We start from the raw sequence: 26,015 nt of genomic DNA on the forward strand, positions 1-26,015 counted from the left end.
GAGTGTTTGAATTCCCTGCAGAGTGTTGAATTCCCTGCAGAGTGTTTGAATTCTCTGCAGTGTTTGAATTCTCTGCAGAGTGTTGAATTCCCTGCAGTGTTTGAATTCTCTGCAGAGTGTTGAATTCCCTGCAGAGTGTTGAATTCCCTGCAGTGTTTGAATTACCTGCAGAGTGTTGAATTCCCTGCAGAGTGTTGAATTCCCTGCAGTGTTTGAATTCCCTGCAGTGTTTGAATTCCCTGCAGAGTGTTGAATTCCCTGCAGAGTGTTGAATTCTCTGCAGAGTGTTTGAATTCCCTGCAGAGTGTTGAATTCCCTGCAGAGTGTTGAATTCCCTGCAGAGTGTTGAATTCTCTGCAGAGTGTTTGAATTCCCTGCAGAGTGTTGAATTCCCTGCAGTGTTGAATTCCCTGCAGAGTGTTTGAATTCCCTGCAGAGTGTTGAATTCCCTGCAGTGTTTGAATTCCCTGCAGAGTGTTGAATTCCCTGCAGAGTGTTTGAATTCCCTGCAGAGTGTTGAATTCCCTGCAGTGTTGAATTCCCTGCAGAGTGTTTGAATTCCCTGCAGAGTGTTGAATTCTCTGCAGAGTGTTTGAATTCCCTGCAGAGTGTTGAATTCTCTGCAGAGTGTTGAATTCCCTGCAGAGTGTTTGAATTCCCTGCAGAGTGTTTGAATTCCCTGCAGAGTGTTGAATTCCCTGCAGTGTTTGAATTCCCTGCAGAGTGTTGAGTTCCCTGCAGAGTGTTGAATTCCCTGCAGAGTGTTGAATTCCCTGCAGTGTTTGAATTCCCTGCAGAGTGTTGAATTCCCTGCAGAGTGTTGAATTCCCTGCAGAGTGTTGAATTCCCTGCAGAGTGTTGAATTCTCTGCAGAGTGTTGAATTCTCTGCAGAGTGTTTGAATTCCCTGCAGAGTGTTGAATTCCCTGCAGAGTGTTTGAATTCCCTGCAGAGTGTTGAATTCCCTGCAGAGTGTTTGAATTCCCTGCAGAGTGTTGAATTCCCTGCAGTGTTTGAATTCCCTGCAGAGTGTTTGAATTCCCTGCAGTGTCTGAATTCCCTGCAGAGTGTTGAATTCCCTGCAGAGTGTTGAATTCCCTGCAGTGTTTGAATTCCCTGCAGAGTGTTTGAATTCTCTGCAGAGTGTTGAATTCCCTGCAGAGTGTTGAATTCCCTGCAGAGTGTTGAATTCCCTGCAGAGTGTTGAATTCTCTGCAGAGTGTTGAGTTCCCTGCAGAGTGTTGAATTCCCTGCAGAGTGTTTGAATTCTCTGCAGAGTGTTGAGTTCCCTGCAGAGTGTTGAATTCCCTGCAGAGTGTTTGAATTCTCTGCAGAGTGTTGAATTCCCTGCAGAGTGTTGAATTCCCTGCAGAGTGTTGAATTCCCTGCAGTGTTTGAATTCCCTGCAGAGTGTTGAATTCCCTGCAGAGTGTTGAATTCCCTGCAGAGTGTTTGAATTCTCTGCAGAGTGTTGAATTCTCTGCAGAGTGTTTGAATTCCCTGCAGAGTGTTTGAATTCTCTGCAGTGTTTGAATTCCCTGCAGAGTGTTGAATTCCCTGCAGAGTGTTTGAATTCCCTGCAGAGTGTTGAATTCCCTGCAGAGTGTTGAATTCCCTGCAGAGTGTTTGAATTCCCTGCAGTGTTTGAATTCCCTGCAGTGTTTGAATTCCCTGCAGAGTGTTTGAATTCCCTGCAGAGTGTTTGAATTCCCTGCAGAGTGTTGAATTCCCTGCAGAGTGTTGAATTCCCTGCAGTGTTGAATTCCCTGCAGTGTTCGAATTCCCTGCAGAGTGTTTGAATTCCCTGCAGAGTGTTTGAATTCCCTGCAGAGTGTTGAATTCCCTGCAGAGTGTTTGAATTCTCTGCAGTGTTTGAATTCTCTGCAGAGTGTTGAATTCCCTGCAGTGTTTGAATTCTCTGCAGAGTGTTGAATTCCCTGCAGAGTGTTGAATTCCCTGCAGTGTTTGAATTACCTGCAGAGTGTTGAATTCCCTGCAGAGTGTTGAATTCCCTGCAGTGTTTGAATTCCCTGCAGTGTTTGAATTCCCTGCAGAGTGTTGAATTCCCTGCAGTGTTTGAATTCCCTGCAGAGTGTTTGAATTCCCTGCAGAGTGTTTGAATTCCCTGCAGTGTTTGAATTCTCTGCAGAGTGTTGAATTCCCTGCAGAGTGTTGAATTCCCTGCAGAGTGTTTGAATTCCCTGCAGAGTGTTTGAATTCCCTGCAGAGTGTTTGAATTCCCTGCAGAGTGTTGAATTCCCTGCAGAGTGTTTGAATTCCCTGCAGAGTGTTGAATTCCCTGCAGAGTGTTGAATTCCCTGCAGTGTTTGAATTCCCTGCAGAGTGTTTGAATTCCCTGCAGTGTCTGAATTCCCTGCAGAGTGTTGAATTCCCTGCAGAGTGTTGAATTCCCTGCAGTGTTTGAATTCCCTGCAGAGTGTTTGAATTCTCTGCAGAGTGTTGAATTCCCTGCAGAGTGTTGAATTCCCTGCAGAGTGTTGAATTCCCTGCAGAGTGTTGAATTCTCTGCAGAGTGTTGAGTTCCCTGCAGAGTGTTGAATTCCCTGCAGAGTGTTTGAATTCTCTGCAGAGTGTTGAGTTCCCTGCAGAGTGTTGAATTCCCTGCAGAGTGTTTGAATTCTCTGCAGAGTGTTGAATTCCCTGCAGAGTGTTGAATTCCCTGCAGAGTGTTGAATTCCCTGCAGTGTTTGAATTCCCTGCAGAGTGTTGAATTCCCTGCAGAGTGTTGAATTCCCTGCAGAGTGTTTGAATTCTCTGCAGAGTGTTGAATTCTCTGCAGAGTGTTTGAATTCCCTGCAGAGTGTTTGAATTCTCTGCAGTGTTTGAATTCCCTGCAGAGTGTTGAATTCCCTGCAGAGTGTTTGAATTCCCTGCAGAGTGTTGAATTCCCTGCAGAGTGTTGAATTCCCTGCAGAGTGTTGAATTCCCTGCAGAGTGTTTGAATTCCCTGCAGAGTGTTTGAATTCCCTGCAGAGTGTTGAATTCCCTGCAGAGTGTTGAATTCCCTGCAGAGTGTTGAATTCCCTGCAGTGTTTGAATTCCCTGCAGTGTTTGAATTCCCTGCAGAGTGTTTGAATTCCCTGCAGAGTGTTTGAATTCCCTGCAGAGTGTTGAATTCCCTGCAGAGTGTTGAATTCCCTGCAGTGTTGAATTCCCTGCAGTGTTCGAATTCCCTGCAGAGTGTTTGAATTCCCTGCAGAGTGTTTGAATTCCCTGCAGAGTGTTGAATTCCCTGCAGAGTGTTTGAATTCTCTGCAGTGTTTGAATTCTCTGCAGAGTGTTGAATTCCCTGCAGTGTTTGAATTCTCTGCAGAGTGTTGAATTCCCTGCAGAGTGTTGAATTCCCTGCAGTGTTTGAATTACCTGCAGAGTGTTGAATTCCCTGCAGAGTGTTGAATTCCCTGCAGTGTTTGAATTCCCTGCAGTGTTTGAATTCCCTGCAGAGTGTTGAATTCCCTGCAGTGTTTGAATTCCCTGCAGAGTGTTTGAATTCCCTGCAGAGTGTTTGAATTCCCTGCAGTGTTTGAATTCTCTGCAGAGTGTTGAATTCCCTGCAGAGTGTTGAATTCCCTGCAGAGTGTTTGAATTCCCTGCAGAGTGTTTGAATTCCCTGCAGAGTGTTTGAATTCCCTGCAGAGTGTTGAGTTCCCTGCAGAGTGTTTGAATTCCCTGCAGAGTGTTGAGTTCCCTGCAGTGTTTGAATTCTCTGCAGTGTTTGAATTCCCTGCAGAGTGTTTGAATTCCCTGCAGTGTTTGAATTCCCTGCAGTGTTTGAATTCCCTGCAGAGTGTTGAATTCCCTGCAGAGTGTTGAATTCCCTGCAGAGTGTTGAATTCCCTGCAGAGTGTTGAATTCCCTGCAGTGTTTGAATTCCCTGCAGAGTGTTGAATTCCCTGCAGAGTGTTGAATTCCCTGCAAAGTGTTGAATTCTCTGCAGAGTGTTGAATTCCCTGCAGAGTGTTGAATTCCCTGCAGAGTGTTGAATTCCCTGCAGTGTTTGAATTCCCTGCAGAGTGTTGAATTCCCTGCAGAGTGTTGAATTCTCTGCAGAGTGTTTGAATTCCCTGCAGAGTGTTGAATTCCCTGCAGAGTGTTGAATTCCCTGCAGAGTGTTGAATTCCCTGCAGAGTGTTTGAATTCCCTGCAGAGTGTTGAATTCCCTGCAGTGTTGAATTCCCTGCAGAGTGTTTGAATTCCCTGCAGAGTGTTGAATTCTCTGCAGAGTGTTTGAATTCCCTGCAGAGTGTTGAATTCTCTGCAGAGTGTTGAATTCCCTGCAGAGTGTTTGAATTCCCTGCAGAGTGTTTGAATTCCCTGCAGAGTGTTGAATTCCCTGCAGTGTTTGAATTCCCTGCAGAGTGTTGAGTTCCCTGCAGAGTGTTGAATTCCCTGCAGAGTGTTGAATTCCCTGCAGTGTTTGAATTCCCTGCAGAGTGTTGAATTCCCTGCAGAGTGTTGAATTCCCTGCAGAGTGTTGAATTCTCTGCAGTGTTTGAATTCCCTGCAGAGTGTTGAGTTCCCTGCAGAGTGTTGAATTCCCTGCAGAGTGTTTGAATTCCCTGCAGAGTGTTGAATTCTCTGCAGAGTGTTGAATTCCCTGCAGAGTGTTTGAATTCCCTGCAGAGTGTTGAATTCTCTGCAGAGTGTTTGAATTCCCTGCAGAGTGTTGAATTCCCTGCAGAGTGTTTGAATTCCCTGCAGAGTGTTGAATTCCCTGCAGAGTGTTTGAATTCCCTGCAGAGTGTTGAATTCCCTGCAGTGTTTGAATTCCCTGCAGAGTGTTGAATTCCCTGCAGAGTGTTGAATTCCCTGCAGTGTTTGAATTCCCTGCAGAGTGTTTGAATTCCCTGCAGTGTCTGAATTCCCTGCAGAGTGTTGAATTCCCTGCAGAGTGTTGAATTCCCTGCAGTGTTTGAATTCCCTGCAGAGTGTTTGAATTCTCTGCAGAGTGTTGAATTCCCTGCAGAGTGTTGAATTCCCTGCAGAGTGTTGAATTCCCTGCAGAGTGTTGAATTCTCTGCAGAGTGTTGAGTTCCCTGCAGAGTGTTGAATTCCCTGCAGAGTGTTTGAATTCTCTGCAGAGTGTTGAGTTCCCTGCAGAGTGTTGAATTCCCTGCAGAGTGTTTGAATTCTCTGCAGAGTGTTGAATTCCCTGCAGAGTGTTGAATTCCCTGCAGAGTGTTGAATTCCCTGCAGTGTTTGAATTCCCTGCAGAGTGTTGAATTCCCTGCAGAGTGTTTGAATTCCCTGCAGAGTGTTGAATTCCCTGCAGTGTTGAATTCTCTGCAGAGTGTTTGAATTCTCTGCAGAGTGTTGAATTCTCTGCAGAGTGTTTGAATTCCCTGCAGAGTGTTGAATTCCTTGCAGTGTTGAATTCTCTGCAGAGTGTTTGAATTCCCTGCAGAGTGTTGAATTCTCTGCAGTGTTGAATTCTCTGCAGAGTGTTTGAATTCCCTGCAGAGTGTTGAGTTCCCTGCAGAGTGTTGAATTCCCTGCAGAGTGTTGAGTTCCCTGCAGAGTGTTGAATTCCCTGCAGTGTTTGAATTCCCTGCAGAGTGTTGAATTCCCTGCAGAGTGTTGAGTTCCCTGCAGAGTGTTTGACCTCTCCCCCAGGGCACACGTGCACCCCCGCCCCCAGGACGGGCTCCCCACCCCGAGCTCACCGGTGTCCATCTGCCAGACGTACACGGAGCCGTCGGAGCAGCCCACCACCAGGTAGTCATCGGACGGCCTCCACTTGATCACCTGGATGGGGAAGAGGTGCCGGGAGGCCAGCATGATGCACTTCTTCTCCCTGAGGCTCAGCAGACCCACGGAGTGATCGCTGGCAACAGAGCAAACGCAGTGCTGGACTCTGGCCTAGTGCAGGAAGAAAGAGAAAAGGCTTAGTCATAATTCAGAGTTAGTATTAAAAACATTTCCCCTGCTGGGAAATGGCCAAAAGCCTCTTTAATGCTCAAAACTCAGGCACCTACATCCATGCTCAAACTCACTTAGGTCACTGGCAACAGAATTCCCTGATCAGAAATTCCCTTTGCACATCATGAAGAGAAAATGGGTATTAAATGGGTAAGCAAACCCCAGAGTTTTCAATCAACGACTTTGTCAATCAATGAGCTAAGTTTCAAAAGGTAAAACTGTCTCTAAACCCTATTGCAATAGGTTTAATAAAGCCCCTATTTTTCCACCTTTACAGAATTAAAGCATGGTGTTAGAAACCATAAATAACAGAAAAATGAAGCTCTTTTTTGTGCAGGAGCTGGGTCAGTGACACATCCCCTGGATTCCCTTTCTGAAGGAGCACTGAGGTGCTGGAAGGGTTTATCCCAGAGAACTCACACTGCAGTTTTCTGGTGGAACCAGCAGCTGGGTGATCTCTCCGCCGTGCACACAGAAGATGTGTTTCATCTCTCCCGAGAAGATATCCCAGATGATGACGGAGAAATCCACCCCCCCTGAGATGAGGTACCTCTGGTCGTAGCGGGAGGACACCTGGTGAGGGTACAGCAAGCACGTCACCTTGTTCCGGTGGCCTCGCAGCGTCCGGTGCGGGGGCCAGCCTGGGGGAAAGAGAGGAAAAACAGCAATTCACCAGACAATCCACTCCCAGGAGTTTGTCCTGCAACGCAGAGCCCCAAACCACGAATATAATGTTACATGGAACCCACAAATCCAACAGCAGCCCAAGCACAGCACACGGGTCCCACCAGGAACCCTGGCAGGTTTTCCCCACTGAGACTTCTACTGGCACGCCAGCAGTGCCAGGAGCAATCCTGGACAAGACAGGAGAAGCTCCCTTGCCTTATCTTGGGATATCCTTGGGATGCTCCTGCACCCCAAAACATCCAAACTGAGCTCGCTGGGTGAACAGCTGAAGGGATGCCAGCACAGAGAGGTGCTGCAGCTTTGTGGGGTTCCTGCTGCTCCAGGAACAATCCTGGACAAGACAGGAGATGCTCCCTTGCTTTATCTTTGCTCCTGCACCCCAAAATACCCAAATTGAGCTCACTGAATGAACAGCTGAAGGCACTGCCAGCACAGAAAGGTGCTGCAGCTTTGTGGGGCTCCTGCTGCTCCAGGAACAATCCTGGACAAGACAGGAGTGCTCCCTTGCCCTATCTTTGCTCCTGCACCCCAAAACCTCTGCAGAAATACCCAAAATGACCTCGCAGGGTGAACAGCTGAAGGGATGCCAGCACAGAGAGGTGCTGCAGATTTCTGGGGTTCCTGCTCCCTGTGCTGTACCTTGGTGCTCCCCTGCAGCAGCTGCACTGTGGCAGTCTGTGTGCTCCGGGTGCCGTACCTCGGCGCAGCATGTGCTCCCCTGCAGCAGCTGCACTGTGGCAGTCTGTGTGCTGCCTGTGCCGTACCTCGGCGCAGCATGTGCTCCCCTGCAGCAGCTGCACTGTGGCAGTCTGTGTGCTCCCTGTGCCGTACCTCGGCGCAGCATGTGCTCCCCCTGCACTGTGGCAGTCTGTGTGCTGCCTGTGCCGTACCTCGGCGCAGCATGTGCTCCCCCTGCAGCAGCTGCACTGTGGCAGTCTGTGTGCTCCCTGTGCCGTACCTCGGCGCAGCATGTGCTCCCCTGCACTGTGGCAGTCTGTGTGCTCCCTGTGCCGTACCTCGGCGCAGCATGTGCTCCCCCTGCAGCAGCTGCACTGTGGCAGTCTGTGTGCTCCCTGTGCCGTACCTCGGCGCAGCATGTGCTCCCCCTGCACTGTGGCAGTCTGTGTGCTCCCTGTGCCGTACCTCGGCGCAGCATGTGCTCCCCTGCAGCAGCTGCACTGTGGCAGTCTGTGTGCTCCCTGTGCCGTACCTCGGCGCAGCATGTGCTCCCCTGCACTGTGGCAGTCTGTGTGCTCCCTGTGCCGTACCTCGGCGCAGCATGTGCTCCCCCTGCACTGTGGCAGTCTGTGTGCTCCCTGTGCCGTACCTCGGCGCAGCATGTGCTCCCCTGCAGCAGCTGCACTGTGGCAGTCTGTGTGCTCCCTGTGCCGTACCTCGGCGCAGCATGTGCTCCCCCTGCAGCAGCTGCACGATGGCAGTCTGTGTGCTCCCTGTGCCGTACCTCGGCGCAGCATGTGCTCCCCCTGCAGCAGCTGCACGATGGCAGTCTGCGTGGCCGGCACGATGACGATGCTGCCGTCCTCGCGGCCACAGGCCAGCCGCCCGTGGGCCGGCATGTAGACGCTGGCGGTGACGCGCAGCGGCTCGCTGGCGTTGGCCACCATGCTCAGCTGGTCGATGATGCCCGCGGGCCGCGGGCTCAGCTGGTCAAAGGCCTCCTGCAGGGACCTGGACGTGGCTGTCTGCAGGCCTGGGGGAGAGGGGAAACGCCAGGGCTGAGCTGGAATTGGAGGTTTAAGGTCTCCCCAACCCACCGAGGGATTCTCTGCTGGGAATGAAGTCACCACAAGGATGACGCTAATTAAGATTTTGGTAAGATGAAGGCACTACAAGTCCTGCAAGGAGGTAACAATTAACCCCACTCCATGGGAGAACCAGCACGGATTTATCAGCACAAGCACAGGAAGATGTGGCCGTGAATCAGGTACCTTTTGCACCCTCCTGCTGCTCCAGGGCGTCGGGCACGCTCCAGATGCACAGCCTCCCCGAGGAGTCCCCTTGGATCAACAGCCTGTAGGGAAACTCCCTCTGGCCGCAGAAGAAGCGAGTCACTGGAGGACATATCAGGAGCTGTTGGAGAGAGAAGGAACAACCTCAGGCCATGCACACAGCACGTGCCCAGCCCCAGGCTTCCGGCCTTCCAAAGCAGGACAGAACCCAGCACAGCCCCCCAAAAAGCTCCAGAGATGCACCTGCTTCTCTGCTCTGTCCAGCACGCTGTACAGCAAAGGAGGAATCAGGTTCTCCACTGCCTTCCCCACGTCCCTGCGGAATGAGTCACTGGCTGGGAGGCAGCTGGGGGCAGCAACAAAGAGACGAGATGATGAATTTATAATCATGGAGTTCCTTGCATTTACAGAGTGATTCCTACAGCAGGACTCGGCTGCTGCTCCCACCCTCATGCTCTGATGAGGCGAGGGCAAGGAAGGAGCTCCCACATGGTTTATGGGGGAATATTCAAGATAAAACTCTCTCTCTACCCAGAACAAACACATCTGCACACCATAAAGCTGTCAGAAAGAAAGTCTGTGATTTTACACTCGTCATTTTTAACCTCTTTGATGCCAAATTTTGAATTCATTTTATAGCATTACATTTACATGCCTTCCCTTACTGGACTGATATTTTAGTAGTTCTTCAATAAATTCAATTCAAATCAATCAAAAACTAAATAAAGTGGGTATTTTTCTGTTGAGTACCTGGCTGGTAATTTATAGATGAAACTTTGTCCATCCTCTGTCCACACAATCACTTTATCAGCTGCCACAAAGTCCCCACCAGTCCAGGTCTGCTCATTCTCACTGGGCACTGAACATAAGAGGGAATAATCTCCAGCATCAAAGACCTGAGAGGAAACAGGAACAAAGGCTGTTGTTATTAACCAATTAACACATTAAAATGCCCAAGGTTTGGGTTCAGCATCGCAGCATCATGGAATGGTTTGGGCTGGAGAAGACCTTAAGGGCCATCTTGTTGCAAACCTGCGCCGCGGGCAGAGATTTGGATTAAATACCTAGAAATACATTAAATTATGTGTATTTACGTTAAAAACATGCATATTTCAATGCAGAGGTAGACTGGGAGTGCCTGCATCTGGATGTTTCCACGTGGTTTAGGGGAGGTTGCTGAGGGAGGAGGCCCCAGCTCGTGCCTTACCCTCCAGTACTTGGAGCACACGAGCAGGAGCGAGCGCTGCGTGAAGGCGCAGAAGGAAATGCTCTGGCAGTTCTCGCAGTAGATGGGCTTGGACTCCTCCTCAAACACCGGCGTGGTGTCCTGAGCAAACACAAGAGCACTCAGCCCCCTGCTCCCTGCTCCCACGGCGCTCAGCAGCGTGCCAGGGCCCTCCTGGGCTCATTTCTGGGAAAACCCAAACCCCCAGAGCGGGTTTGACTCCAAGCTCTCCTAAGCAGGTCTGCAGGAGCACCTGGGGTCCTCTCTGGGCACTGGAGTCCCCAGGCTCCCTGGCAGCACAGATTGGTGCTGCTCACCTTGCAGGAAGCTGGAGCGAAGCAGATTCCACTCCCAAAGAGAAAGTGATTTTTCCTTAATTGATAAATGTATTTTACAAGAGGTTTCTGTGAGACCTGCCCTGAGACCTGGGGCAAATCTCCTTTTATTCATTAGTACCCAAGAAATGCCAAAGGACAGGGAGCTGGAGATAATCCCATACAATGAATATTCCTAAAAATGGTACGGTGTGCTCAGCACAATATTAACCCAAATCACTATATGGTACGAATTAAAAAAAAAAGAGTTGGAAAAATTGGAAATCGGTTCTCTGAGAAGTATTAGGAATTCTGGTGGCCACTTAAATCAGTAAAGGAGAATTCAGTCAGTTATTTTGCACTGGCAAAGGAGAAAATATCAGCAGCACAGTATCAGGAACAGACCCCTCCACCCCACTAACCCAGCAGGCTGTGCCTACCTGCATGCGACTGACTTCCGAGGTGATGATCCAGACCTTCAGGATGCCAGTCACGGACACAGCCACCACAGTGTCCTCTGGGAACACAAAATGAGCCTGAGGCACAGAGCTCCTCACCTGTGCACATCTGACACAAATGAAACCCTGACCCCAGCATTCCCGGGGCGTTTGCTTCCAAATGGGATGGTAGTGTGAGGATGGAACAAGGAATAAGTGAAAGGCACTAGCAGGAAAGCCTTCCAGATTCCAGTTGTGCCAGCAATTTATTTGTTGTGGGGATAAGAGCTGAGCTTTCCCACGCCGGGATTTTGGGAATGCCCAGTTTACAACTGTCACACAAGAGAGAAGTCCTTTAGCCAGGATTTTCTCCTCAGTGTTCCCCAAACCTCTCAGGAATTCCACAACAGAACACCCCAACAAGACGCTTGTCTGCCAGGAATTGAATCAACACCAGCGAGCAGACCCAGCCCAGGCTGTGCTCAGGTGGCACTTCAGCCCGTGCCAGCAGGATTCCCAGAGCAGCTGTGCTGCCCCTGGACCCCTGGCAGTGCCCGAGGCCAGGCTGGCAGGGCTGGGAGCAGCTGGCACAGTGGAAGTGTCCCTGCCACCACAAACAATCACCTTGTGTCCTGTTGGAGCGGATGATGGCCATGGAGCTGATCCAGTCGGGAGAGATCTTGGATATCAGCGAGTAAAGCACCTCCAGGCTGGTTGCATCCACCACCAGGATTTCAGGATAATGCCCGTGGCACAGGAGCCTCCCTTCCCGCTGCGTGCCGACCGTGAACTGATAGAACTGCAGGGTGGGAGCAGGCCGAGCTCAGAGCCCAGCAGGACGGGCACGGAGCCCTGCTGGCCCCGAGGAGCCTCTCCCAGCCCCCTGTGCTGTGCCAGCGCTCACCTGGATGCCCGTGTGTGCACAGGCCAGCTTGGTGAACTCGATGCAGCGCCCGTCGTTCACATCCCACAGGCACATCTCCCTGCAACACAGGGCACCCATGGGAAACAGGCTGCATCGCACCCCTCACACCAGGGAGCCTCACTTGGGCTGGATTGGGGCACGTGTGTTTAGAGAAACCCAAAATCAGCCGGGCTTTCCAGCCCTCCTAAACCCACACAACCTCCTGCTCCCTATGAGAGAACCTGCAGGTTTGTAATATTACACACAATTGAGCAGCTATCACCCCCTTTACAGTGCTTTCTAATTTAAAACTTCAAACTTCATCAGAACAGAATCTGTAAGGTGTTTTCTCCTTTCCCTCATACAGATAAATTCCTGAGGAAAGAACACATTTTGGTTTTAAACCCAATGGGAGGAGATTACTTAGTCCTGAAGGTGGAAATTCTAAATTTTGACACATTCTCCCCTCAAATTCCTTGCTAAAAGGTTATTTAGGCAAATAATTCCTTAGTTTTTGTGGATAAAAAAATCTCTGTCTATTTGGAGTTCAATTGCACAAGAAATCCTTCCTGCTTCTACCACTTAACTGCTGCTCTCTGATTAATAAATAAAACCAATCAAAAAGTAAAATGTATTTGCTGAGGAATTTTCTCTTGAGGATAAAAATCAAAGCCAGCGTTGAATATACGGAGAAACTGGGCACAAATTCCCATTATTACAGTTCTGCACATAATAAACACTGAGAAACTCACCCACTCTCTGATGCACTCACTATATATTGCTTTTCACTGGAAGCTGAGGCCTTGGACAAACAAGTAACCGAGGCTGTATGACCAAAGAGCAGAGCTCTGGGATTGATCTGGGAGGAAGGAAACAAAACAGGGAGCCAAAATCACACAGATGACCGGAATATCCATATCCCAGCTTTCTACTTCACGTGTTATATAAGCATTAATATGTGCACACACGTTTAATTAACACAGCAGTGGATGGATCATCTTGGAAGACTTTCTGCTTCACACAGGAATAAGAATTTTTGGGGAAAAAGCATTTTGCAAACTCCTCTCAATACAAATCAGGAGCTGAATTTGGCTCAATTCAATTTAAATTGAGTTTGGCTGAATGGAAAAGATTGTGCTGCACATTAAGAGCTTCCCCATAAAATAAGGGGAGACCTCAGAGCCCCTTCCAGTGCCAAAAGGGGCTCCAAGAGAGCAAGGAATGGAGTTCCAGGAAAAGGGGGAATATCCAGATGGGAGATTGGGAAGGAACTCCTTTTCACAGCACAATATTAAACAGCTCAACCATAAAACAACTGCTTTAGAGTAGCTCCAAGAGATTGGATTGAGTTTAAAAAGCTTCCCACAGGAGCAGCAAGGAAGCCCAAGAGCCGTAACAGCTCTGCCAGCGCTGTGGGCAGGGCGGAGCGTGGGGAGAGGCAGGACAGGCCGAGGGGATGCCTCCATTACCTGCAGGTCGGGACCCAGGTCCCAGAGGCAGATCTGCCCGTCGTGGCAGCCGGTGACGATGACGGAGCCATCCACGAGCAGCAGGGAGGACACGCAGTGGGTCGGGGCGCGCCGGCCCCACAGCACGATGGGCAGCACCAGGCTGTTCCCGGCCATGGCCGCCGAGCGCCTGCAATCCCGACAGCGCAGCAACGTCAGCCACGTCCCGGCCTGCCCCCTTCCCTCGTGGTTTTGCCATCTTTTCCCCTCATGTTTCCCACCCTTTCCCCCTCATGTTTTTCCATCTTTTCCTCTCACATTTCCTACTCTTTTCTCCTCATGTTTCTACCATCTTGTCCCCTCCTGGCTCTGCCGTTCTGTCCCCTCATGGTTCCCGCCCTTTTTTCCCCTCAGGTTTCCTGCTCTTTTCCCCTCAGGTTTCCCGCCGTTTTCCCCTCACATTTTTCCCATTTTCCCCCCTCATGTTTCCTGCTCTTTTCCCCTCATGTTTTTGCAATCTTTTCCCCTCACATTTCCTGCTCTTTTATCCTCATTTCCTGCTCTTTCCCCCCTCAAGTTTCCTGCTCTTTTTCCCTCACATTTCCTACTCTTTTTCCCTCATGTTTTTGCCATCCTTTCGCGTCATGTTTCCCACCCTTTCCCCTTCATGTTTTTCTATCTTTTCCCCTCACCTTTCCTGCTCTTTTCCCCTCATGTTTTCTACTCTTTTTCCCTCATGTTTTGCCATCTTTTGCCCTCACATTTCCTGCTTTTTCCCTCATTTCTTTGTCATCTTTTCCCCTCATATTTCCTGCACTTTTCCCCCTCATGTTTCCTGCTCTTTTCCCCTCATATTTTTGCCATCTTTTTCCCTCACGTTTCCTCTCTTTTTCCCTCATGTTTTTGCCATCTTCTCCCCTCACATTTCCTGCTCTTTTCCCCCTCATGTTATTGCCATCTTTTCCCCTCATGTTTCCAGCCCTTTTCCCCTCACCTTTCCTGCTCTTTTTCCCCTCATGTTTTCTACTCTTTTCCCCTTATGTTTCCTGCCCTTTTCCCCTCATGTTTCCCACCCTTTTCCCCTCAGGTTTCCTGCCTTTTTCCCCTCATGTTTCCTGCTCTTTTCCCCTCATGTTTCTGCCATCTTTTCCCCTCACGTTTCCTACTCTTTCCCCCTCATGTTTTTCTATCCTTTCCCCTCATGTTTCCCACCCTTTCCCCCTCATGTTTTTCTATCCTTTCCTCTCACGTTTCCTGCCCTTTTCCCCTCATGTTTCTGCCATCTTTTCCCCTCACGTTTCCTACTCTTTCCCCCTCATGTTCTTCTATCCTTTCCCCTCATGTTTCCCACCCTTTCCCCCTCATGTTTTTCTATCCTTTCCTCTCACGTTTCCTGCCCTTTCCCCCTCATGTTTCTGCCATCTTTTCTCCTCATGTTTCTACCATCTTGTCCCCTCCGGTCTCTGCCGTTCTGTCCCTTCATGGTTCCTGCCATTTTCCCCTCACATTTGGGAGGTCCCAGGATGCAGCAGATGGGGTGCAGCAGACGGACAGACAGACACAACCCCCAGGTATGAAGCAACGGTGCTGTTTATTTACATTATGGGGGTGGGAGGGAAGGCTGCAGTCCCCCAAAATCCAAAATATTATCCTTCAAACCAAGAGGGAGGGGAGTAAAAGGTCAGGGCCAAACAGCACATCCCTGTGCACACAAGGATTTTTGCCCAAATCCCTCTTTTTAGGGTAATTGTGAAGTTCCAAATGTTTTAAGCCCCGAGGCTGAAGCAGTTCTTATACCCCTGATGTTATTATGTCCCTGCTACACAGACATTCATGTTGGAATATGGAATATCCTGCCTCAGGTGAAATCAGCCTTGTATAATGCACTGATAAACTGGATCCTGGCCACTCTCCAGCAGGAAATAGGCCCAGCACTATCTTTACAGCAACCTTTTGGATATTCTGAACATATTGACACAAAAAACACAGTGGAATTTCGATTGTCCCTGGGCCAAAAAGGCCTCAATAACTGGGAATAGAAACTCAAGTTGTGGCAATAAAACCCACTTGAATTTGCACAAGATTTAAACCCCACAACAACCCTCTGTTTGTGGTAGCAACACTCCCTGCTTGCCCAGCACTTCCATGCTTTTAGAACTGAGGTCTTCTTATCGGTGAGAAGGTCGGGTTAAATTAATAACCAAACACTCCTTGTGGGTTATCTTGTGGAGGTTTGTGCTCTGAACTCGCCCCAGCTCAAAGCAGAGCTCTGATTTAGAGGAGCAAACCACACCTGGCCCTGCAGAGTTAATTGTTATGCAATGCTGGATCAATTGCTCTGTCTGGAGCATCACAGCACAGAAAGAGAAATTAATTCAGCATTTTAAATAGCATTTTAAACAAACAAAGAGCTACGATTAAACCAGGCTTGATTTGCAGGGAAATCATCATAAAAACGGAATAAAGTGTCCAGATGCAACAGAACAAAATGCAAATATCAACAACAAGACCAAAACCACCCACAGCAAACAGAAATACCCACTCAATTTCGGTGAGGAAGCAAACCAAAAATGACTAAAGCAGAGCTGAAAAACACCGATGAGCAAGACAAAAATCCCCTCCCACTCCCCTGCTGTCCCACTGCCCCCAGTCCAGGGAACAAGCCAAGTGCTCCTGTGTCACCGAGCTGTCAAAAGCAGCTGCATTTCTTAATAACACAGCAAATCCCCTGCTGGAGATCTGCACTTAACAATTCTGCATTTAGAGCCACTTCCAAACCCAGCCCGCTCTGAATAAAGGGAATTTACAGGAACTCACAGGAGGTATTGCAACACAACATCAGCACACAGCCAACCCTAAGGGATCCAGATTTTCCATGCACCTTATCAACCCCCTGACAGCCCCATCAGTGCTCAGAGTATTTCACGGCAAGGCTCTGGGAGAGAGAGGAAAAATCAAAACTACCTCTTTCCTTCCAGTTTGTGACTACGGCAGCGCAAGGCCTTCGTGCAAAACCTCCTTTTGAGGAAAAGCCACATTTTAATTCCCCGGGAATTCGGATTGCAGAGCCCCTGCCAGTACCAAAATCCCTTTTGGTCCGAGATGGATCAATAATTCCACGTTTTTGACATCAGTGCCGAGGAGCAAATCAGCACCGGGCCCACAAGCAGGCAGGGAATCACTCCTCAGCAATTCCCACCTTGCAGCCCCTCAGACCTGCCCCAAACCCTCGGCTTCCTCAGAAAAGGGAACTTGGAAACAGAAAATGGAGATGCCACGAGGACAGCTCCTCCTGTTCACACTTCTGTCCTCCCAAAGCACAAAGATTATTCTCTTTTTCCATGCACACACACATCTATCTCACCATTTCCTTTACTTAAAATTTTCTAACACAAAACCTTGCCAATAACAACAAATACTGCAGAAATAATTCTAATCTTAGACACACAACAAATGCAGGGAAACACCTTCCCAAACGCAGGATTTTTACAATATTTCAACAGAAACAAAACATTTAAATTAGGAAATGACCCAAAAGATGTGTTAGGGTGCCAGAACAATCCGGTGACCCTTTGAACTGCTCTGCCTGCAGGTGGGATTCAGGCCCAGGTAATAATCCCGGCTCAATTCCTATTTCAGTAAAGCCACTCAACTGATTTTCCAGTGCAAGGCATTAAACACTGAGTCCAAGACTCAACCCATTCCAACAAGCTGTCTACCCAGAAACCCACCGGGTGGATTCTTACAGCCACAAAAATCCCCGGACAGAATGATGAAAGAGGCAAAACAAAAGTAACTCCCTCCCAAACACCTGTATTTCCACTCAGGACAGAATTAATCCCAGGATATGCGTGCACACTGCAAAAATCAGCCCCCAAAATGCTAATAAATAGCACTAAGTAATGTTCAATACAGCTGTGAGTTGATGCATTTTAGGAAAACCTCATTATTTAAATGTAATGGCACATTAGACGTTGTAGCTGTCACTCAGGGATGGGGAGAAGGGACCATGGACAGAGGGGAATAAATGAGAACACCTTCCCCGGGCATGCAGGAGCTCCCAAACCCAGACACGGAGCAAAGCGCTAATTGGGACCGGAGGCTGGCGTTCATTAACGCCTCTGGAAGCCTTCAAACTGTCCCAAAGGACAGTTATCCAAGGGACAGTTATCCAAGGGACAATTATCCAAAGCGCTCCCAATCCCAGCCCCGGGTGCCAAGAGCACCGCGCAAAGGCAAACGAACCCGGCGGAGGCTGCGAGGCACAAAAGCTCGGCACTAGAAGGTGTTCAAGCCCCCAGAGCATCCATTCCTGTGGCAGCGATGGAAAGCTCCATCCTTTACCAGCCCTGACGAGCTCCAAACCCCGTCCTGCTCCCCGGGGTACCGGGGCTCCCTGGGCTGCGGCCCGGCCGAGCCTCGGTGCCGGAACGCGCGCCTCCCGCTGCGGCCGTGCCGCCCCGCTCCGCGGGCGCACCTGCTCGGTCCCGGTGGCTGTCCCGGTCCCGGTGGCTGTCCCGGTGGCTGTCCCGGTGGCTGTCCCGGTGCCGGTGGCGGTGGCGGTCGCGGCCCTGTCGCGTCCCGGCCGCCGCGGCCCCGCCGCGCTCGCTGCGGCAGCGGCCGGGTGACACCGCGGCCCGCGACACTGCCGCACAGCGCCGGCCGGCGCGCTTGACGGCAAGGAGCCGCCGCCGTGGAAACCGCGGGTGACGCTGAGGGCGCGCGGAGCCGGTGACTACTTGCTTCGAAATTAATTCATTTATTTAGCGATGTAAATTTATTTATTTATTTATTTATTTATTTATTTATTTATTTATTTATTTATCAGCGGTTACTGCAAGGCTTTTGAATTACAGCGGGCGAGGGTAGAACGCTGGGGATATTCCTGTGTTTAGCGGGAAAAGCGGAATTGTGACACATCTCGAAGTGACATTATGTGGTGTTCTAAAGTACGTTGGGAAGTTGTCAGGAGTGACGCTGCAAATGGGGTCAGAGCAAGTCCCGGGTTTGATTTTGGTTTTATTTTGTGGTTGTTACAAGCACTTATGTCTTATTGCCCCCTTGTGGCTTCAGCGTTTATTTCAGAATTCTGTATGGCGACAGCGTGACTTTATTAAAAAACATAATTTAACTAAGGTGACAAAATTTGACACCAGTTTTGCCGGCAGGACAGAATGGTCATCCCCATAACGTCACAAAAAAACGAGTTAATGACAGAACCAGTACTAAATTTTTATGTTGCAATTTAAAGTCGCGTCTCCCCTCACGGAATTCCCGCGCTTGCCCGTTCCCAAGATGGCCGCCGGGGGGGCGTCACTCCCTCACGGCCTGCCCGTTCCCAAGATGGCCGCCGGGTGGCGTCACTCCCTCACGCACTGCCCTTTCCCAAGATGGCCGCCTTGTGGCGTCACTCCCTCACGGCCTGCCCGTTCCCAAGATGGCCGCCGGGGGGCGTCACTCCCTCACGCACTGCCCGTTCCCAAGATGGCCACCGGGGGGGCGTCACTCCCTCACGGCCTGCCCGTTCCCAAGATGGCCGCCGGGGGGCGTCACTCCCTCACGGCCTGCCCGTTCCCAAGATGGCCGCCGGGGGGCGTCACTCCCTCACGGCCTGCCCGTTCCCAAGATGGCCGCCGGGGGGCGTCACTCCCTCACGCACTGCCCATTCCCAAGATGGCCGCCGGGGGGCGTCACTCCCTCACGGCCTGCCCGTTCCCAAGATGGCGGCTGGGGGGCGTCACTCCCTCACGGCCTGCCCGTTCCCAAGATGGCGGCCGGCGGCATCGCTGCCCGTTCCCAAGACGGCGGCGGGAGGCATCGCTGCCCGTTGCCGAGATGGCGGCGGGCGGGAGCGGCCGCGGCTGCGCGGTGCAGCGGTGCATGCCGGGCGTGCCGCCCGCCGTGACGCTGCACATCGCACCCGGCTCCGCCACCGGGCCCGCGGCCATGGCGGGCGTGAAGGTGATCGCCAACGACACGGAGTTCCAGCCCGAGCTGAGCGCCGCCGGCTCCCGCCTGGCCGTGGTGAAGTTCACCATGAGGGGGTGAGTGAGGGCGCGGCGGCCGCCTCGGGCTCCCACGGGCGCCTTCGGGCTTCCCCGGCGCGGCTGCAGCGTGAGGGGCGCTCCGGAAGGCGCCCGTGCAGCCGCAGCACCGCCGCCTTTATGAGTGCCGTGGTTTTGAACGTCGTGTTCCCAGATCGTGCCATAAATCCCCGTTTGTCCCGCCGAAGCGCGGCCCCCGGAGCCGCCAGCCCTCCGGCGCTCTGAGGGAGGCGCTGCGCTGGTCAAAGCCCCGGCAAAGGCAGGAAACTGATGGGAACAAGGCACGGACAGCACCAAAAATAACCTCCAAACTTGCAAAAACATCTTTTACCCCGTAAAACTTGGCTGGGTCCGCGCCCCGTTTGCACAGGACAAGGAGATTATCCCTTTTCCTCATTTCACCACAACTGTGGTGACATCGGGGTGAATTTGTCACCAAATGAACTCAACATCTGAATTATTCTCCTTGATTTGTGAATTTAGGGAGAACAGTGATAATCTCGGGGGTTTAGGGGTTTTTCATAGGGCACCTCATTATTTTTTGGCTGTTGCTCCTTAGTTTTTTGCCAATTTTCTACATCGGGCTTTTTTTACTCCACTTTTTGTTTCTCTTTCCAAGTGCCAAACTCCCTTTACAGGAATTGCTGCAGCTGAGCACTTCCTGCACTTTTGCTGACGCAGAATAAATAAAAACTACACGTTTTCATCCAAGTCAATGCAATTAAATGAAGTGAAAGAAACCAACTCTGTCCTCCCAGGGCCAAATAAATGTGGGAACAACCGGTCGCAGGTGTAAGTGGGATGTATTGTGGCAGGAATTTTGTGATCCCTGGAGGTTTGGTACGTGTTCACCGTTCCGTATCTGAGTTACACGCAGTTTTGCCCAGGAGGGAAGGTTCCCGTTCCGCGGGGCGGGCACTGAGGCACAGGACGGGTGGGACTGACGGGGTGTGGCTCTCCCCACAGGTGCGGGCCCTGCCTGCGGATCGCGCCCGCCTTCAGCGCCCTCAGCAACAAATACCCGCAGGCAACCTTCCTGGAGGTGGACGTGCACCAGTGCCAGGTGTGGGCCCGGCTGGGCGGGCACAGTCCTCCTGGGGGGAGCATTCACTGTAAAACCACACCGAGTCATTGATTCCGAGCCCCTGGCTAAAATTGTACTTTGGATGTCGCACGCAGCACCAGTGGGGATGAAGTAAAGCCTTTCCACGCGGGTGTTGGTGGGATTCTGGGGTGAAAAGGCACAGATGAATCAGTGGGTTCATGGTGGGGCTGGCTGGCTCGCAGCGTGGCCGAGGCGCTGAGCGGGCTCTCGTGTGTGCTGCCAGGGCACGGCTGCCACCAACAACATCTCGGCGACGCCCACCTTCCTGTTCTTCCGCAACAAAGTGCGCATCGACCAGTACCAGGGCGCCGACGCCGTGGGGCTGGAGGACAAGATCAAGCAGCACCTGGAGAACGACCCTGGCAGCAGCGAGGACACGGACATCCCCAAGGGATACGTGAGTGCTCCCCAGGCCTTCGCTGCGCGGCTCAGGTTTCACATGTACTGGGAGTCGATAACTGAAATGTCACTATTGGGTTTGCCCTGGTGATTGGAGTGAGTGTTGCGTGCCACGGTAGCTCGGTGTCCCCAGCTGTGAGCAGCTGTGCTCTCTGTCCCCAGATGGATCTGCTGCCCTTCATCAACAAGGCTGGCTGCGAGTGCCTCAACGAGAGCGACGAGCACGGCTTCGAGAACTGCCTGCGCAAGGACTCCTCCTACCTGGAGTCTGACTGCGACGAGCAGGTGAGGTGAGGTGAGGTGCATCAGCCCCAGGGCTGGGAGCTGCAGGAGCCCTGGGCTGGGAGCTGCAGGGACCCCGAGATGGGAGCTGCAGGGAGCACGAGATGGGAGCTGCAGGGACCCTGAGATGGGAGCTGCAGGGACCCTGAGATGGGAGCTGCAGGGACCCCGAGATGGGAGCTGCAGGGACCCTGAGATGGGAGCTGCAGGGACCCTGAGATGGGAGCTGCAGGGACCCCGAGATGGGAGCTGCAGGGACCCCGAGATGGGAGCTGCAGGAACCACGAGCTGGGAGCTGCAGGGACCCCGAGATGGGAGCTGCAGGGACCCTGAGATGGGAGCTGCAGGGACCCCGAGATGGGAGCTGCAGGGAGCACGAGATGGGAGCTGCAGGGAGCACGAGATGGGAGCTGCAGGGAGCACGAGATGGGACCTGCAGGGACCCTGAGATGGGAGCTGCAGGGAGCACGAGATGGGAGCTGCAGGGACCCTGAGATGGGAGCTGCAGGGAGCACGAGCTGGGAGCTGCAGGGACCCTGAGATGGGAGCTGCAGGGAGCACGAGATGGGAGCTGCAGGGACCCTGAGATGGGAGCTGCAGGGAGCACGAGCTGGGAGCTGCAGGGACCCCGAGATGGGAGCTGCAGGGAGCACGAGATGGGAGCTGCAGGGACCCTGAGATGGGAGCTGCAGGGAGCACGAGATGGGAGCTGCAGGGAGCACGAGCTGGGAGCTGCAGGGACCATGAGCTGGGAGCTGCAGGGACCCCGAGATGGGAGCTGCAGGGACCCTGAGATGGGAGCTGCAGGAACCCTGAGCTGGGAGCTGCAGGGACCCCGAGATGGGAGCTGCAGGGACCTCGAGATGGGAGCTGCAGGGACCCCGAGATGGGAGCTGCAGGGACCCCGAGATGGGAGCTGCAGGGACCCCGGGCTGCAAAGGTTTCCACACTGAGGCTTCCCAGGCACGGAGCTTCTGCTCTGGGCAGTAAGGAGCCCCAATGTGTGGAACAGGGGAAAGTGACCCCAGCATTTGATTGCAGAGCTGCCTGATCCCTGTTTGCCGTGCCGGGTTGGTTCCTAATGAAGAACCAGTGTTTAATTGTGGTTGTTCCCTCCTGATCCCTGTTTGCCGTGCCGGGTTGGTTCCTAATGAAGAACCAGTGTTTAATTGTGGTTGTTCCCTCCTGATCCCTGTTTGCTGGGCCGGGTTGGTTCCTAATGAAGAACCAGTGTTTAATTGTGGTTGTTCCCTCCTGATCCCTGTTTGCTGGGCCGGGTTGGTTCCTAATGAAGAACCAGTGTTTAATTGTGGTTGTTCCCTCCTGATCCCTGTTTGCCGTGCCGGGTTGGTTCCTAATGAAGAACCAGTGTTTAATTGTGGTTGTTCCCTCCTGATCCCTGTTTGCCGGGCCGGGTTGGTTCCTAATGAAGAACCAGTGTTTAATTGTGGTTGTTCCCTCCACAGCTGCTCATCACTGTCGCTTTCAGCCAGCCTGTCAAGCTGTACTCCATGAAACTTCAGGGGCCGGACAATGGTGAGTGCTGCAGGGGGGGTTGTTTATTATTCACTGATGGGCAGGGATTGCAGTTTGACACACAAATCAAAGTGAAACACCAACAGAGGCATTTATTGTAGCTTGATACACACACATAGAAACATTTATAATTTGGTGGCCTGGGTGTAATTCCAGGCTGGAGTGAGACTCACTGCAGGATTCCCAGTATTTTTATGGCAGCTCAGCTCAATTCCTCCTGTTCCCCAGGGCCATGGTGGCTGTCACTTGTCTCTGCCCCAGCATGGGGAAAGGTGGTTCTGGGCAGGCCGTGCTTTGAAGGAGGAGTCTGGAGTTGAGTTTATTGTTCCTATCTACAAAGATTTTCTGTCTGTCCAGCCCAGGTCTGATCAGCAAGACAGCCAAGGGCACGGGGCGCTTGTCTCCTTTATAGTGAAAACTAGGTATGAGATATTTACCTTCCATTTCCAGTACTTTTCACCCTGGTTAGCAAGTGAAGCAATGACCCATGAACCAATCCACACGTGCCAACATCATCCAGGGAGAAGAAAGAAGAAGGGCAGGGCACGCCCAGATTCCTCCATCTTGGGACTCCTGATCCATGCACAGAATTCCAGACCCCCCTGTACAACACACAAACCCCCCTGTACAGTGCATTCTAACTTAAGTTCTAACAAGTGAATAACATCCCCTCACCATTCAGACCCGAAATTCTCTCATCTCCTCACACTCAGGTGTCATTTCTTTAGAAGGATCAAAGTCAAGCCACCAGGTACTTTTGGCAACATTCCAGGGCCTCCGAGCCCCCCGAGGGTTGTCTCGGCAGCTCTGGACATCCGGAGTGAGGTGCTGAGTTCCCACAGAATGAATTCAATCCATGAATTAAGATGGAATTCCCAGGTGTCTTTGGCTTCCTGCCAGGGTCTGCGAGCCCCTGCCAGGGCTTTGAGCCATCCAGGGCACGCAGAGGTGAGGAAGGGCAGAGCGTGGAGTGTGCCCTTCCTGAGGGGTTCAGTGTCCCTCCCCGTGTCCCCAGGGCAAGGCCCCAAGTGCATCAAGATCTTCACCAACCTGCCGCGCTCCATGGACTTCGAGGAGGCGGAGCGCAGCGAGCCCACGCAGGCGCTGCAGCTGGGCCCCGAGGACATCCGGGAGGATGGCATCGTGCAGCTGCGCTACGTCAAGTTCCAGAACGTCAACAGCGTCACCGTGAGTGCTGCTGCGGTGCCAGGGCGGTGCCGGCCGTGCCAGGGCAGTGCCAGGGCAGTGCCAGCCGTGCCAGGGCAGTGCCAGGGCAGTGCCGGCCGTGCCAGGGGCAGTGCCAGGGCAGTGCCGGCCGTGCCAGGGCAGTGCCGGCCGTGCCAGGGCAGTGCCAGGGCAGTGCCGGCCGTGCCAGGGCAATGCTGGCCGTGCCAGGGCAGTGCCAGGGCAGTGCCAGCCGTGCCAGGGCAGTGCCAGGGCAGTGCCGGCCGTGCCAGGGCTGTGCCAGGGCAATGCTGGCCGTGCCAGGGGCAGTGCCAGGGCAGTGCCAGGGCAATGCTGGCCGTGCCAGGGCAGTGCCAGCCGTGCCAGGGCAGTGCCAGCCGTGCCAGCTGTGCCAGGGCAGTGCCAGCCGTGCCAGGGCAATGCTGGCCGTGCCAGGGCAGTGCCAGGGCAGTGCCAGGGCAATGCTGGCCGTGCCAGGGCAGTGCCGGCCGTGCCAGGGCAGTGCCAGGGCAGTGCCGGCCGTGCCAGGGGCAGTGCCAGGGCAGTGCCAGCCGTGCCAGGGCAGTGCCAGCCGTGCCAGGGCAGTGCCAGGGCAGTGCCAGCCGTGCCAGGGCAGTGCCAGGGCAGTGCCAGGGCAGTGCCGGCCGTGCCAGGGCAGTGCCAGGGCAGTGCTGGCCGTGCCAGGGCAGTGCCGGCCGTGCCAGGGCAGTGCCAGGCCAGTGCTGGCCGTGCCAGGGCAGTGCCGGCCGTGCCAGGGCAGTGCCAGGGCAGTGCCAGCCGTGCCAGGGCAGTGCCAGGGCAGTGCCGGCCGTGCCAGGGCAGTGCCAGGCCAGTGCTGGCCGTGCCAGGGCAGTGCCGGCCGTGCCAGGGCAGTGCCAGGGCAGTGCCGGCCGTGCCAGGGCAGTGCCGGCCGTGCCAGGGCAGTGCCAGGCCAGTGCCGGCCGTGCCAGGGCAGTGCCAGGGCAGTGCCAGGCCAGTGCCGGCCGTGCCAGGGCAGTGCCAGGGCAGTGCCGGCTGTGCCAGGGCAGTGCCAGGGCAGTGCCAGGGCAGTGCCGGCCGTGCCAGGCCCCCCCGCCCCTGCTCGCCGTGCCCTGCTTGCCGGGTGCCAGCTGGCCCGCGGGCACCGCTGCAGGTGCCCACGGCGCAGTTGTGATGCTCCCTTGGCTTTGCCCTGCAGTTGTTTGTGCAGTCCAACCACGGCGCCGAGGAGACGACGAGGATCACGTACTTCACCTTCATTGGCACGCCAGTGCAGGCCACCAACATGAACGACTTCAAACGGGTGAGTGCTGCCCGCTGTCACCCTCCCCGGGGCACAGAGGCGTGGCAGCACCGTCACACGCACCCGGGGCAGCTCTGGCCATCCACAGCTTCATTTGGGCTCTTTTTTATAACTTTGTTATAAAGTCTGGTTCTGCAATATTCAGTGCTCATGGTGCAAATACCCTCTGGTTTCAGAAGGTTGAAAATTCATTCATTCTTCATTCTTAGCAGCAAAACTTGATCTTAACTCAACGTGAAACTCCATTTCTCTGCTGCTAATGAGTTGATAAAGGAGTTTATCAGCTTTTGCTGCCCCTCACTGCCACTCAGAGTCACTAAAGATTGTTTTATTGCACTAAAACAAATACAGATTTCAGCCCTCCCTCCCTGTCGTTCCACAGCTTCTCCTGGCTCTGGGGAGCTGGACACTGAGGCCCCCTTTTCCTTTTCTTTTTCCTTTATTTTCCCTTTATTTTTCCTTTCTTTTCCCCTTTATTTTCCCTTTCTTTTCCCCTTTATTTTCCCTTTCCTTTTCCCATTCTTTTCCCATTCTTTCCCCATTCTTTTTCCCATTCTTTTCCCTTTCTTTTCTCTTTCTTTTCCCTTTATTTTCCCATTCTTTTTTCCTTTATTTTCCCTTTCTTTTCCCATTCTTTTCCCTTTCTTTTCCCATTCTTTTTTCCCTTTCTTTTCCCTTTCTTTTCCCATTCTTTTCCCTTTCTTTCCCCTTTCTTTTCCCATTCTTTTCTATTCTTCTCCCATCCTTTTCCCATTTTTTCCCATTCTTTTCCCAAAGTTTTTCCCATTGTTTTTCCCACTCTTTTCCCCATTCTTTTCCCATTCTTTTCCCATTCTTTTCCAATTTTTTTCCCACTCTTTCCCCATTCTTTTTCCCATTCTTCTCCCATTCTTTTTTCCCTTTCATTTCCCATTCTTCTCCCATTCTGTTTTCCCTTTCATTTCCCATTCTTTTCCCATTCTTTTCCCATTAATTTCCCATTCTTTTTCCCTTTCTTTTCCAATTTTTTCCCATTTTCCCAACTTTTTCTCCTGTTTCTCTCTATTTTCTCCTTTTTTCTGCCTCTTTATTCCCATTCCCCCTCATTTCCCCCCAAACTCCCATTTCCCACCAACATCCCCATTTTCCTCTATTTTTTCCTGCTTTTTTCTCCTTTTCCCAAAACAACCATTATTCCCCTTGTAAAATCCTTAATTCTTTTTCCTGACATCCTAAAAAAATGGAAATTTGGGGGAGAAAAAGGCATTTTGGTGGGGGA

The 26,015-nt window shown here is 52.3% G+C and overlaps 2 protein-coding genes across 2 annotated transcripts in view; one reads left to right on the forward strand and one right to left on the reverse strand.

Annotated features, from left to right (window-relative positions):
- Positions 1–17,571, reverse strand: part of LOC135289035 (WD repeat-containing protein 7-like) — a 48,171-nt gene extending 30,600 nt beyond the window's left edge. The window contains exons 1-13 of the mRNA XM_064402418.1: positions 17,402–17,571; positions 12,946–13,114; positions 12,229–12,335; positions 11,477–11,555; positions 11,197–11,371; positions 10,576–10,652; positions 9,804–9,923; positions 9,347–9,492; positions 8,840–8,942; positions 8,576–8,717; positions 8,089–8,337; positions 6,360–6,580; positions 5,684–5,879 (exon numbers count right to left, since the gene is read on the reverse strand). Coding sequence (XP_064258488.1) covers positions 5,684–5,879; positions 6,360–6,580; positions 8,089–8,337; positions 8,576–8,717; positions 8,840–8,942; positions 9,347–9,492; positions 9,804–9,923; positions 10,576–10,652; positions 11,197–11,371; positions 11,477–11,555; positions 12,229–12,335; positions 12,946–13,101 — 1,771 coding nt within the window. The 5' untranslated portion in view covers positions 13,102–13,114; positions 17,402–17,571. The remainder of the gene's footprint in view (positions 1–5,683; positions 5,880–6,359; positions 6,581–8,088; positions 8,338–8,575; positions 8,718–8,839; positions 8,943–9,346; positions 9,493–9,803; positions 9,924–10,575; positions 10,653–11,196; positions 11,372–11,476; positions 11,556–12,228; positions 12,336–12,945; positions 13,115–17,401) is intronic.
- Positions 17,572–18,744: 1,173 nt separating this feature from the next.
- Positions 18,745–26,015, forward strand: part of LOC135289036 (thioredoxin-like protein 1) — a 7,768-nt gene continuing 497 nt past the window's right edge. The window contains exons 1-7 of the mRNA XM_064402419.1: positions 18,745–18,968; positions 19,935–20,031; positions 20,297–20,470; positions 20,635–20,757; positions 22,221–22,290; positions 23,306–23,478; positions 24,653–24,757. Of these exons, the coding sequence (XP_064258489.1) occupies positions 18,760–18,968; positions 19,935–20,031; positions 20,297–20,470; positions 20,635–20,757; positions 22,221–22,290; positions 23,306–23,478; positions 24,653–24,757 (951 nt within the window). The 5' untranslated portion in view covers positions 18,745–18,759. The remainder of the gene's footprint in view (positions 18,969–19,934; positions 20,032–20,296; positions 20,471–20,634; positions 20,758–22,220; positions 22,291–23,305; positions 23,479–24,652; positions 24,758–26,015) is intronic.

Source organism: Passer domesticus, chromosome W (assembly GCF_036417665.1).
Source record: "Passer domesticus isolate bPasDom1 chromosome W, bPasDom1.hap1, whole genome shotgun sequence".
Lineage (NCBI taxonomy): Eukaryota > Metazoa > Chordata > Aves > Passeriformes > Passeridae > Passer > Passer domesticus.